This window comes from Peromyscus leucopus, chromosome 1, assembly GCF_004664715.2.
Source record: "Peromyscus leucopus breed LL Stock chromosome 1, UCI_PerLeu_2.1, whole genome shotgun sequence".
NCBI classification, from domain to species: domain Eukaryota; kingdom Metazoa; phylum Chordata; class Mammalia; order Rodentia; family Cricetidae; genus Peromyscus; species Peromyscus leucopus.
Genome location: NC_051063.1, coordinates 61,197,741 through 61,211,277, shown reverse-complemented (window position 1 = coordinate 61,211,277; position 13,537 = coordinate 61,197,741). Strand labels below are relative to the sequence as shown.

The 13,537-nt window shown below is 45.2% G+C and overlaps 1 protein-coding gene across 1 annotated transcript in view; it reads left to right on the top strand.

Annotated features, from left to right (window-relative positions):
- Kcnq1 (potassium voltage-gated channel subfamily Q member 1) overlaps positions 1-13,537 on the top strand; it is a 329,937-nt gene that overhangs the window by 250,183 nt on the left and 66,217 nt on the right. Inside the window, exon 12 of the mRNA XM_028870925.1 lies at positions 10,480-10,555. Within this exon, the coding sequence (XP_028726758.1) occupies positions 10,480-10,555 (76 nt within the window). The remainder of the gene's footprint in view (positions 1-10,479; positions 10,556-13,537) is intronic.

Genomic DNA, 13,537 nt, shown 5'->3' with positions numbered 1-13,537 from the left:
ATTTTCATCAGCACCCCATTCTCAGTGTCAAGTTCAGTACTAGCCCTGTGACAAAAATGCCTTACATTTGGGCGATGTACAAACAATAAAGATTTACTGTACACAGCTCTAAAGACGGAGAATTCTGAAATCCAGAATCAAGGCTCTGACAGTTTCAGTATCTAGTGAGGACTATGTCTGCCTCCTAGATAGTGTCTTCTGTGTGTCCTGTGGCAGATGGCAGAAGGGCAAAAAGAGATAACTAAACCCCCTCAGGCTTCTTGTATAAGATCATTAACCCTATTCATGTGGGTGCCCCTCTCATGACCTAATGTCCTCCCAAAGGCCCCACCACAGTCTCCTTGGAGATGAAGTTTTAGTGTATGCAGACACTCAGACCCAAGAGCCTTGACTCTGGGGAGACAGAATTGCCCTCCTCTTCCAGCTCTGGGACAGTTGAAATGGGTGACCTTTGCATTGCAGCCACCTGCCCCCTGAGACCCTGCAGAATGTTAGTGCCAAACAAGAATGTCTGCTATGGCTTGCCTGGGCGGGGGCCCAGTGTGGGGTGGCTCACATTGATGGCTGATATGGAAATAATTTGACGAAGACACAAGAACCACCCATTGAACACTGTATGTGATGAGACATCACTTAGACCTGCCAAGAGAGTCAAAATTCACTGACACTGGGCCGTGGGCTACCCTAAGAATGTGGATGTCATTGGGTGTAGCAGGGAGCTACAGCAAGGATTGCAGTACTGGGTGGGGGAATCACAGGAGCTGGGCTTTGTCCCGTGGAAGCAGCCCCTGTGATTCACAGTCTGAGGACTGAGTAGAAGGGGTGAGGATGGGCTGCTGTGCCCTCAGGGAAGGAGTGAGACCAATATCAGTGCACCCTGGGTGCCTGCCAGGGTTCCTGGGACACCCTGAGAAAGGGGTTCTCTCCATTTTCCAGAGCCTCCCTATCTCTCTAGCTGAGCTCTCTGCAGCAGTCTGCAGGGCAGCCACCCCTGCTACAGTGCCCACCTCAGTGCACACGTCAGCATGGTCACACTCTGCAAGCCACCACCACTAGCTAACCTTAGAGCGTTTCATCACCCTCAGAAGGCACCTTCACTCATCAACAGTCACCCCCTGTCCTCCCTGCCTAAAGAATCACCAATCTCGAATTTCTACAATGTGCTATTCTGAGCATTTCATAGAACTGGAGGTCCATAGCATGGGCTCCATCGTGGCTGGCTGCTTTTACCTAGCACAATGCCCAGTAGGTTTATCCGTTTTGTGATATGTGTCAACATGTCAACACTCTTCGTTTGATAGTCAGTCTTATGGACAAACCATGTCAGTCTACCGTTGGATTTTTGGATCTACTCTGAACAACACTACTATGGCACTCACGTTCGAGTTGTTACTTGAATGTATGTGTTCATTTCTTGGGATACATATGTAGAGGTGGGGTTATTATATGGAAAGTATTTTGAGGAACCACCAGCCTACTTCCACTACAGCAGTGGAAGCTCATTTTGCTGGTCAGTGTATAGCCACCACTTCGAAAACGTGGCATCATCTCTGAGGTGGAGGAGTCACATAGCTGATGAGCAAGGAGATGTCTGACTTTGCATCCACAGGAAACTCTGGTATTCAGACCTCGAGAAGCGAATGTGTGTCATGGCACTGTCCACAGGCCTGAGGCCTAGCACTAGCCACACCCTTGTCAGGAGGACAGAGAATTAATAAACATAGTTGTTCATACTAAGAAGAACTTTATGCCAGCTCGTGTGACTGAGCCAATGACAGACAGCCACATAAAGGGCTCTCAGCCATGGAGTAATAATACCGAGGCAGTGTGGAATAACCTTTTCGTAAGTTTATCTACTCATTTGTTTTGAGACAGGGTCTTACTCTCTAGCCCAGGCTGCCCTCACACTCATAGCAATCCTTCTGCTTCAGCTTCCAGAGTGCTGGGATTATAGGCATGTGCAGAAACCATGCCCAGCTATTTTATTTCACTGAATCACCAAAATTAAAAATATATGCCTTCAGGGCTGGAGAGGTGGCTCAGTGATTAAGAGCATTCTTTCAGAGGACCTAGGTTCAATTCCCAGCATCTACATGGCAGCTTAAAACTGTCTGTAACTCCAGTTCCAGGGGATCTGCCACCCTTACATCAATGTACATAAAATAAAATTAAATAAATTTTTAAAAAGAAATGTTAAAAATATATATGTCTTCTAGGGACACATATAGATATGATAAAAAATATATATGAAAACAAAAACCAAGGGATGAAGAACAGGATTCAGGTAGGTGGTTACTACAGCCAAGATGTAAGGTTCTCAAGATGACAGTCATGGTTGATGAGGGGCCCTTCCCAGTGATATATGCATGGAGTCCCACTTTTCACCCACTTTCAGGCCTTTCCGGGTGATGGAAAGAGGATAGAGTCATATCTCCTCAGGGCAGGCCTGGAATGAAGGGTTTCAGGCAGACTCCTGTTTGTCAAGCATTTTTCTGTAATAGCTCATGCTCCCTGCATTCCGTGAAGAAACCTTTACCTAGCCCAAGGCTATGCAGGCATTCGGTGGCCTTTCAAAGCTTGGTCTCTCTACCTTCCTGTTCAAGGCTTGACAAACTAGCTTTGCAGCTGTGGTGAGGGAGAAATCACAGTACCTATCAAATATGGTGTCCAAGCACATCTCCCGAGAACACTGGTTCTCTGTTGAAACAGAGTTTCCTTGATAGACTTAGAGGCCATGTATGTGTTTATGACATCCAAGGTCTTGCTCTGTCCCGTAGCCCTGCCACCATGCAGCTTTACTGGGATTTTTCTTTGTGCTGTGAATATGTGATTGTGTGTGTGTGTGTGTACATACTTATGTGTGTACTGCAGGCATGCAGGCCACAGTACACATACAGTGGTCAGAGGATGACCTCAGGTCTTTGCCCTGTCTTCCACCCTGTACCATTCTCAGCTGCAGGCCGGTCTGCAGGGATTCTCCCCTCTCCACCTCCTCTCTCTCCATGGGAGCGCTGGGATTCCAGATATGCACTATTCCATCTTGCTTTATTTGGGTTCTGGAGATTCAAACTCATTCCTCATGATGATATGACAAGGACTTCACACCTTGAGTCATCCCTCCAACCCTATGGCCTCTGTTTGTTTGTTTGTTTGTTTGTTTGTTTAAGACATGGTCTCATGTAGCCCAGGTGGCCTCAAACTCCATATTATTCAAAGGTGACCTTGAACTTCTGATCTTCTTGTTTCCACCTCCGGAGTGCTGGGATTATGGGGTGAGCTACCATACCTGGTTTATGTGAGATCAAACCCAGGGGCCTCACACATGGGCAACAAGTGCTGTGCCAGAGAGCCGTCACCCATCTCACTGGGATACCTGAACTCTGATTGCGTAAGTCTTCAGTATTGCAGCTGGATTTCAGAATTGTCAGGGGGATGGTGCTTGGTATTTTCATAAATATTTTAAGATCAGATTGTCAATTTCAAAAGGTAGAAAAATGATGAAAACGACAGAAGCTGGAATGAAACGTCTATACCAACGTTTGAAGAAAGTCTTCTTGTAAAAAAGAAGGGCTTTTTTTGATTGAGACAGATTTTCACTGTATTGTTCTGGCTGTCCTGGAGTTCACTGCATAGACCAGGCTGGCTTTGAACTCACAGAAATCTGATTGCCTCTGCCTCCCAAGTACTGAGATTAAAGGTGTATGCCACTATGCCTACCTACATTGAGGGTTTTTTTTTTTTTAAAAAAAATGTTTTATTATCTTTTTAAATGTGTATGAGTGTTCTGCCAGCATGTACATGTGTGTACCATGTGTATGCAATACCCTCGAGACCAGAAGAAGGCTTCAGAGCCCCTGAGACTGGAGTTACAGATGGTTGTGAGCTGCCATGTGGATGTTAAGAATCAAAAGCATATCCTCTAGAAGAGCAAGCCAAAATGTTCTTTATCATGGAGCCATCTCTCTAGCCCCACAGATAAGAACATGTTATAGCCTCCATGAATTCAAGTCACCTTCAGCTCTCACTGGTGTTCAGTTCTTGTCTGCCTATAGGCCTCACCTGTGAGCTATTTAAATACATGTAGTAACTTTGACACTATTAAAGTGAGTGTCTTTATTTTATGGTCTAATTATTAGTTGCTAGCAGATAGAAAGATAATTGATTGTTAACTTTCAACTTTTAGTAGAACCAGGCTTGGCCCCTTTTCCAATCCTCATTTCTTGACCCCAGATTTCTGGGATTACAGATATGAGCTACCATGTCCACATCCAGCAAGGTCAGGGGTCTGCTAAATTCATTTTTTAAATTCTCTCTCTCTCTCTCTCTCTCTCTCTCTCTCTCTCTCTCTCTCTCTCTCTCTCTCTGGCTTCTTGTTTTGTTGTTTTGTTTTGATTTTTTGTTTTTTGTTTTTTTCAGATAGGGTCTCTCTATGTATCCCTGGTTATCTTGGTACTCACCTCACTGTATAGACCAGGCTGGCCTTGAACTCACAGAGATTCACTTGCTCCTGACTCCCAAGTGCTTTATTCTACTGTTAAATTGCGTGGTCAGAAGACAACTTGTGGGAGTCAATTTCTTCTTCTAACGTATGGCTTCTGTGGGTTGAACACAGGTCACCAGGCTTAGTAGCAAGCCTTTTTACCCAATGAACCATTTTGCCAGGTCAATCCTGCTTTTTCTCACCTTAATGTACAGGCTGGGACTTTATAGACACTGTTAGAAAATAGAGGACATACCATCTCTGGAACAAAGTGATTTAACATTATCATTAAACATGTTGTGTGCTTAGTATTTAGGATATTTTTGTTTCAATTTTCATTTTTGTTCTTTTTTTTTTTTTAATTATGTTTCCTACTTTGCTAGGAGTTGTGTTTTTAATTAGGAGTAGGCCTTGAACTTTATCAAGTGCTTTTCTGCATCTTTTGAGTTGATTATATGTTTTTCCTTGTTCTGTTGATGTGGTGAGCTCTGTTGATTGATTTTCAAATGCTAAGCCAGCCTTGCATAAGTGGATTAAGCCACGATGATCCTGCATCTTGACATGAACCCTGGATCTCACTGGCTGCTGGTTTTTAAAGGCTGCCTCCACATCCAGGACAGACCTTACCCTTCAGTTTTCTTTCAGGAATATCTTTGACAGATTTAGGTATCAAGGCTAGACCACCTCATAAAAGCCCTATAAGAAGCTTTGTATATAGTTGTGAACTTCTTCCTTACATGTAGGGAAGAACTCACTGGTGAAGTCATCTAGACCAACTTCTTTTTTTTTTAGACCAACTTCTTTGTAGAGATCATTAAAATTCCAAGTGTAATTCCATTAACATAGGGCAGTTTGTATTTATTCTTTTCTTAAAACATGTTTTGATGAGTTAATCTATTTTATCTGTATTATCAAAATTGTTTTTGTTCATATCATCCTCTGATAGATTTTTTTTAATGTCTCTAGCTCCACAGTGGTGTTCATGTTTTAACTCCCAACATTGGTGATTTGTGATCCCCCTCACCCAGCTCCATCTATCTTGCTAAAAGTTTTATCAATTTTATTAGTCTCATTGGAAAGCCAAATGTTAACTTTGTTGATTTTCTTTAATACAACATTCATTTTTTATTTCATCAACTAACAGCCTTATCTTTATTATCTCTTTCCTTCTACTTCCTTCAGGTTTAAATTTGGTGTGTGTGTGTGTGTGTGTGTGTGTTTTATAGTGTGTTTTGTTTTGTTTTTAAATTTGAGCTGGATCTTAGTCTCTCCTCTAGCAAACACATTTAAGGCCATATATTATCTTCCCCTCAGTGTCCATATATTCAGCGTACCTCCAACGTTTGTTCAATTATATTTTTGGAGACACAATTTTGAAAATTTTATCACATTTATTTATATGTGTATGTGGGGGGGAGTGCATGTGCCATGGCCCATATGTGGAGGTCAGAGGACAGCTTTTGGGAGTTAGTTTTTCTCCTTTCACCATGCAAGTACTGGGATCAAACTCAGGTCTTCAGACTGGGCAGTAAGTACTCTTACTCACTAAGCCATCTTGCAGTTTTCAAGACTGGCATCTTGCTAAGTAGCCCAGGTTGGCCTCCAACTTGTGATCTTCAAGACTTGACCTCCTGAGTTGCTGAGATTATAGGTGTACGCCCCACACTCAATTTAGCTATAACTTTTGATACATTTTTATTATTCAATTAGAACTATTTTCTAATTCATGTAAGATTTTTTTCTTTGACCTTGGGTTACTTAGATCATTTAATTTCCAAAACACTTGGGGATTTCCTAGTAATATTTTTGATTTGTAGTTTAATTTTATTGTGGTCATGCAAAACATGATTCAATTTCTTTGAAATTTGTTGAAACTTGCTTTTAAAACCTAACACTTAGTATCTGTGTGAATACTTACATGTACTGGCCTGCAATGGTGTGATTTTGTCCATGTCAGTTAGGGTGGACTGACACTCAGATTGTTCATATTTGTCTCTGTTGATGCTTTGGCATCTTTTCAATCCATAACCAAGCAGAGATGTTCAAATCTCCCATTATGGTTGTAGATGTTCTGTTACCATTTTGTTCTCCCAGTTTGCTTTATATGTTATATACATGTTATATCTTTTTTAAGGTTATATTTGTAGGTACACGCAGATTTGGAATTGATCTCTTGCTGAACTGACACTTTTTCACATAGGTGTGGGTGAAAATCCTGGAAAGCCACGGATGCCAAATGCTGCTGTGCAATTTTCTTTTTTTTTTTTTTCTTTCTTTTTTTCTTTCTTTTTTTTTTTTCTTTTTGAGAGTGTCTCTCACTGGCCTGGAATTTGCCAAATGAGCTAGGATGGCCCTCCAGTGAGCCCCAGAGATCTTCCCGTCTCCACTCTCCAATCACAGGATTGCAAACACATGCTATTCTACTACACTGTTTTGTTTTTGTTTTTGTTTTAATGTGGGTTCTTGGGAAAGGAGCACAGGTCCTTGTGCTTGTAAGACAAGCTCTTTAACAGCTAGCCCTGAGCTGATACTTTGTAACTCTGAAATCTTCTTTGTCTGGCTCTGGAGTGCCTGGTGCTGGTTTGCAGATGCCTGTGTTTAGAGAGCTATGCTAGGACACCTGTTTCTCTGCCCCTTTCTTTTCAGTCTCTCTTTGTTTATGCTTTTAGTGAGTTCATGTCATTGTTTTTAATCCTGACTGACAGTCCTGATCTATTTAATGGAATATCAATTCACTTAAACGTACATTCTCTATCATCTTATTCTTACCCATTTTTTCTTACTATTTTTCTTCTTTCTCTTTTTTACTGCATCATCTCTTTTATCAAACCACCTATTGCGTTCTTAATTTCTACTTTTATGTTGCCCTTTCATTCTCTCTTTTTCTTTTTTCTTTTATGCATTCATTTATTTGTATTTATTTATTCATTTATTTTTAGAGGGAATCATAGAATGAGGTTGAGACAGCATCTCGGGTAACCCAGGCTGGCCTCAAACCTCTATGTAGCCAAGGATGACCTTGAGCCTCCTGATCCTCCTGCCTCCACCTCCCAAGTGCTGGAATGACAGGCATGTGCTACCATGCCTGACTTTTATAGAATTTCTTTTTCGGTATTTGGAGATAACTTTTATCATACGGTGAAATCCCTCATCTTTTCATCTATTTTCTTGACTCTATCCATCACAGTTATCTTAAAGTTCTCATCTAGAGAGCCTGATACAAACCACAGCCATCTATCTACCAATGGCTCTGTAGGTCAGACTCTGGACTGCTCTGCTGGGCGCACTCCTGGGGGCAGAACACTCACTTGGTGGCTGAGCAGTGTCAGCCTCACATGCCTGAAGCTGTCAGCTGTCATCCGAACCCTTCAACTCTCCTCCTTCACTCAGCTTTTCCAACAGGCTAGCTCGGACTTGTCCAGGAGGCAGAAGTTTTCTGAGAGGGTAAAAGTGAAATCTGCAGGTCTTTTGAGGCTGAAGCTTACAGCCCCGTGGTAGAAACAGACTCGGATCTTTAATGGCAGGAACAAAGAGGGATTTTCAGCTATCTTGAGCAGCCGCTATTTCCATTCTCTTCCCTAAAACAAAGTTCTTTCTCCCTCCAACACACTTGGAGGTCTCACCGATTGCAGACAACACCACATGTCCCAGCCTTCTGTCATCTGCCCTTTTTTTGTTTGTTTGTTTGTTTGTTTTGTTTTCTGGTCCTAAAATGAATGCCAAATATTATACAAGGTTGATGTCACAATGTCCCACCTCTGAATTCTAATTAATAACTTTCTTCCTTTTTTCTTTCTTTCCTTCTACCCTTCCTTCCTTTCTCTCTTTGCCTCAGTGCTAGGGATTGAAGCCAGTTCATGCTAGGAAAGCATTCTACCACTGATCTATGTTCCCAGCCCCACACCAGCCCTTTTTTGAGACAGGGTCTCACTATGTAGTCCTAATTGGCCTGGAACTCACTGTATAGTCCAGGCAAGTCTCCAAGTCACAGAGATCCACCTGCCTCTGCTTCCTGAGTACTGGGACTAAAGGCATGAACCAACACAAGTTTAACTTTTTAAAGTTTTTTTGTTTTTGTTTTTTTACTTATGTATATAGGTGTTTTGCCTACATGTATATGTGTGCATCATGTGTGTGTGTGCCTGGGGTCCTTGGAGTTCAGAAGAGGGTATTGGATCCCCTGGAACTAGAGTTAGAGATGATTGTTGTGCCATGTGGGTACTGGGAACTGAACCCAGGACTTCTGGAAGTACAAGCAGCAAGCGCTCTTTAGGCAGGATCTCACTAAGTTGTTCAGGCTGGCCTTGAGCTCACTCTGTTACCCAGGCAGGGCCTGAACTTAGGATCCTCCTGCCTCGGCCTTCTAAATATCTGGGATTATGGGCCCAGCTTCTAATTTCTTTATCAGCTACCTATTACTGAGCAGCAAACCATAACCAAATGCTGTGGTTTAACAGTTATTTGTCTTGCTCACAGCTCCATGGGTCAGGAGCTTGGACTCAGCTCTGCTGGAAGGTGGTTCTGTGGTTGTGTTTGGGATGACTCAGGCAGTACCAGTCACCAGTAGCTTGCTTAGGGCTGGGTGGTTGAAGATGGCTCAGTCGCATGCCTACAATCAGTGCTGGCTGATGGCTGGGCACCTCCACTCACCTCCCTGCAACCACTCCAGCCACACTCCCAACACCTGTGGTTTCCACACGTGGTGTGCTCCCCAGGACTCTACAGTTAACATTAGGTCACAAGGTCAGCTCAAATTCACACAGTGTGAAAACAACTATCTCCTGAGGCTTTAACAGCTAAGATTGCAGAATGCACCACACCTGCAGATCTCTATCTAGGATCTGCTTTTTCCCCTTAATTTTCAACTTCTATATGTGGATAAAACAAAACAAAACAAAACAAAAAACAAACAAAACCCACAGAAGTTCCAAGGTATCTCTGTACAGATGATTAGGTTTTCCTCTAATGTGAAAAAGAAATCTGGACTACTTTGGGTTTGAGGTTTTGAGGGGACCTCAACCAACATTTTTGGCTGTTTCCTGGGGCCCCATCCTAGACTGGTCTGAATCCCAAGCCTGCTGTCCTCAGTAGCAAGAGCCTGCTGGCTTTGCTGCTTTATTTTTACTCCCTTCCAGCAGCCACTATTGCTCTGTGAGAACCCACAGCTATTTCCAAGGGGGAACTGTGTGAAAAAAGATACCCTGATAGCCTTTGTTCTCTGGAATCCTGTCACTTGTATCCTGGTGGCTCTGTAGCCCAGGCTCCACTGTTTTCCTCACAGCCCAGGAAGCCCCACCATCCCATCTGGTGTAGACATTTCCCACACTTCTCTGAGAAGGAAGTACAGCCTGGAGGGTAGGCTGGCTTCCTCTTGCCTCTTGTTTTCTGGGCTCGGGGCCCTTCAAGTCTAGCTTTCCCAGAGGCTCCCAGCAGCTCTCTGTTGCCAATGCGGTTTAGTCTGGCTGGTCAAATTTGAGCTTCCAGACTCTCCCGGTTTCTCCATTGCCCTGATGATGCCTTCCAGTCTTGTTTCTGTGCACACAGACATCTGATCACAGGCCTGCTTTCCCCAGTGATGTTTCTAAAAGGACCTTATTTCCAGAAGGAGCTTTAGAGGCAAATTAGTGAAGAATCCTGAATAATCTCAGGGAACAGTGCTCTCATTAACACCTACCCTGTGTAATGCCCTACCCTCTCCAAGGGCATTCTCTGACTCTGCTGTTAGAATTGCAACTCTTGCAAACTAGGGGTACAGACACCCACCCCAGTTCTGAAATACAAATAGGTAAAGGGTCCTTCTCCCCATCTGTGGTGAGGCAACCCTCCCTTTCCCATTTAGAAACTCCTAGCATCCGGCTTCTCTAGAGACAGGGCAAGCTCTGGATAGAATGTTCTCCTTGTTCCTGGAGAGTCCATCCACGTTTGGCTGGGGTACCTTTGGCATGTGTTAAGGGATTACCATCATGAAAGCTCCTCATACTGCTCCTCCTCCTCCACAGGCTGCGGGAACACCATCGGGCTACCATCAAGGTGATCAGGCGCATGCAGTACTTTGTAGCCAAGAAGAAATTCCAGGTGAGATCATGTCCAGTGCAACTGACCCCAAGAAGACTACAGTTGTTGTATGCCCTCACCCTTAGATGCCAAGATGCTGTAACTGTAGTCCTTGGGTCCTTACCACTTCCCAGCACAGCAGGTTCCTTCAGGGACACTGGACCCAGCCCTGGCCCAGGGACCCTTTGTCCCTCCACCTTGATTGTTAGAAGGAACTTCATGGCCTAACTCCTCCTTCTGGGCAAGGTTGTGAAAGTTACACCTGGATAAAAAGTGATATCTGTCCTCAGTCAGCTTGGAGCTTTCTGTATCCTGCCTTTCCTATACTGCAACCTGCTTAGTGAACAGGGACTCCTGAGTAGGCAAGACTGCAGCTCTGGGATCCATTTGCTGTCAGCACACTTCCAGAGTTGTTCTCCTGAGGCCCTGAGTCCAGGGCTCTCAGAGAATAAGGTAGTAAGCTGTGTTCCTCCTCTGCTATGGGGCAGTTGAGAGCAGAAGTCATGGGGAAGACAGAGCCTTACTCCTCACTTTGAGAACATGTCAATAGAAGCAGCAAGGGGTAGAGGGCATTATCTTACCACAAGGCCCTTGTCCCTGGGGAGAAAAGGCTTGGGGTAACCCACCTTAGTCTCCAAGGACAATCTCAGTGGTAGCCCTGTGTCTTGTTATAGGCCATACTTTTCACACCAGGTCATGGGATTGACACAGGCTCCTACTGTCCCCTCAACACAGCCCCCACCCCATCCCTGGAGCAGCTGAAACCTCCACACCCTGTGAGAGGTAGGGATTAAGACACAGTTCCCATTCCAGGTTATTGTCATTGTATTGAGAGGAGCTTTGGTGACATGAGTCTCATTTATAGTAGTCCTCAGCTCCTCAACTGTTGCTATTCCAGCACAAGAATAGCCCTTGGGATGGCCAAGGCCCTTGACCCTCCAGCCAAGCTCCTGACACTAATGAGAACAGCATGTGGCTTCTCACCTAACTACTCACTAGGGATCACTCGAGGGATCCTGTGCCCATTCAACAGTACCATGGCGGCATTCTGCTACCCACTTATTAGCCTGGACCCCCTGGTACTGTCACAACTCAAGTAGATCAAGCTCCCACCACAGCTAGGGACCTCATATTGTCAAAAGGAATAAGGATCACACTCAGCAGGGGCCAAATCCAGGAGGCACCTGGCAGTGTCCTCGAAGGGTCCAAAGGCTCCATGGAGATTGCACTTGATGCTATCTCTCCCCCTCTTTAGAAGCCATGTGCCCTACAGTTCCACTGCTGAGGTGCTAAAGGTAACTGGGAGATGAGACAGCCTCCTGTAGAACCAGCTCTTCCCAGATTGGCAAGGAGCCACGAGAACCCCATGGGGAGTCACATCTTGACAAGACAGTCTCTCGGGGGCAAAGGAGGGGCTAGGGTGTGGCACTCTTAACTGGGAAGCAATGTAGCTTAAATTGCTAGTGTTTAAAGGGTCATAAGAAATTGCTAAGGCACGACAGTCCTGAGGCTGAGAAGTGGCCCCTGTAGGTGTTGGAGTAGGTTCCACATGAAACAGTACAGTACCTGCTTGCTAAGTTTTATGCCGTTATGCTGGGTAGGCCCACGGCTCCCCAGGGTTAACTTCTAGAGTCTTGATACCCAGTGGAGTACAAAGACCCTCATGGTTTCCAAGCAGTTTCCCCCTTCGAGTCAGAGGTCATTTAGTGGCCCATGCAGATCCAGTCTCTATGGAACAAACAAGGGGCCTGCCTGTTGACATGTTTGCTAGGCTGAGGAGGAAAAGATCCAGAGCCTCGCACTTTCTTCCAGGTTCAGGACACTGGGTCCTAAGAGTGGCTCAGGAAGCTGCCAGAACAGGCCAGACAACTCCTACCTTCCTGCTCTCTGCTTCTCCCCTATACACTCAGCCCAGATGGCAGAGGGGCCCTGTGGGGTATAAAGGCTTCTAAGTAAAAAAATAAAATAAAATAAAATAAAAAAGTAAGGGCTCTACAATGTGCTGGGGACACATGGACAGGTAGTGGCAGGCTTCCAAGAAAGAGTGAGGTAGGTGAAGAGGGAGCCCCTGCGAGGAGGGCTCCAAGGGCTCCGGGCCACCCTAGTGACCCAGATTTCTTGTCTCAGCCATGCACCCACCTGCTCCCCACCCTCCCCTGCTGGTCTTAATGCAGGCATGCCTGCCTGCCTTGCTGGCTGATAAGTCCTTGGCCAGCAGCCCTTGTGTCTGGCCTGAGGAGCCAGGGCCTCTTAACCCTGAAAGTTTGCCTTGAGCACCCACGTCCACAGTCTGGTCAGTCTGGACAGGCGGCATTATCTTGGCTCATCTCTGGCTCCTGTTGCCACATTCCTAGGACATTGGCTCTAGGAAAGAGCTGAGATGGTCTCTTACACTAGTTCTAGGCAGATATTTGACAAAGGCCCCTCAATCCCCAACCAGATCCTGGAGGGGAGCTTGGCAGCTCCAAGATAAGTCTCAGCAGGCCTGGAGTAGTGCTGGCCATGTGTGGTTGGTAGGGTATCTCTGATCCTCCTCATCCATTTTTTTGGGGGGGAGAGGGAGATTTTTGAGACAGGGTTTGTCTGTGTAGCCTAGCTGTTCTGGAACTTACTATATAGACCAGGCTGGCCTCAAACTTGGAGATCCATCTGCCTTTGCCTTCCAAGAGCTGGAATTAAAGGCCTGTGCCACCACTGCTGGCTCTCTCATCCTCTTAACTGTGCCTTGCTTACAGGCCCTACCATACTCCTGCAGGCCTGACTACTCACACCTCCCCACCGCACATTGGATCACATGCGTGCTTGCAAGGGGCTAACAAAGGTACTCATGCACATTTGGGGACAGTGGCCCTCAGACTCTCAGACTGTCCAGACACCAACATAAAGACCTGTCTTGCTCCTCATCCAGGCCTGTGCTGCCTCAAGCTGTAGTGTCTACCTCCCTTGTTCAATTATCCCCAGGCATTACCAGGCATCCCTAGAGGTGCCACACCCTTTGTAAAG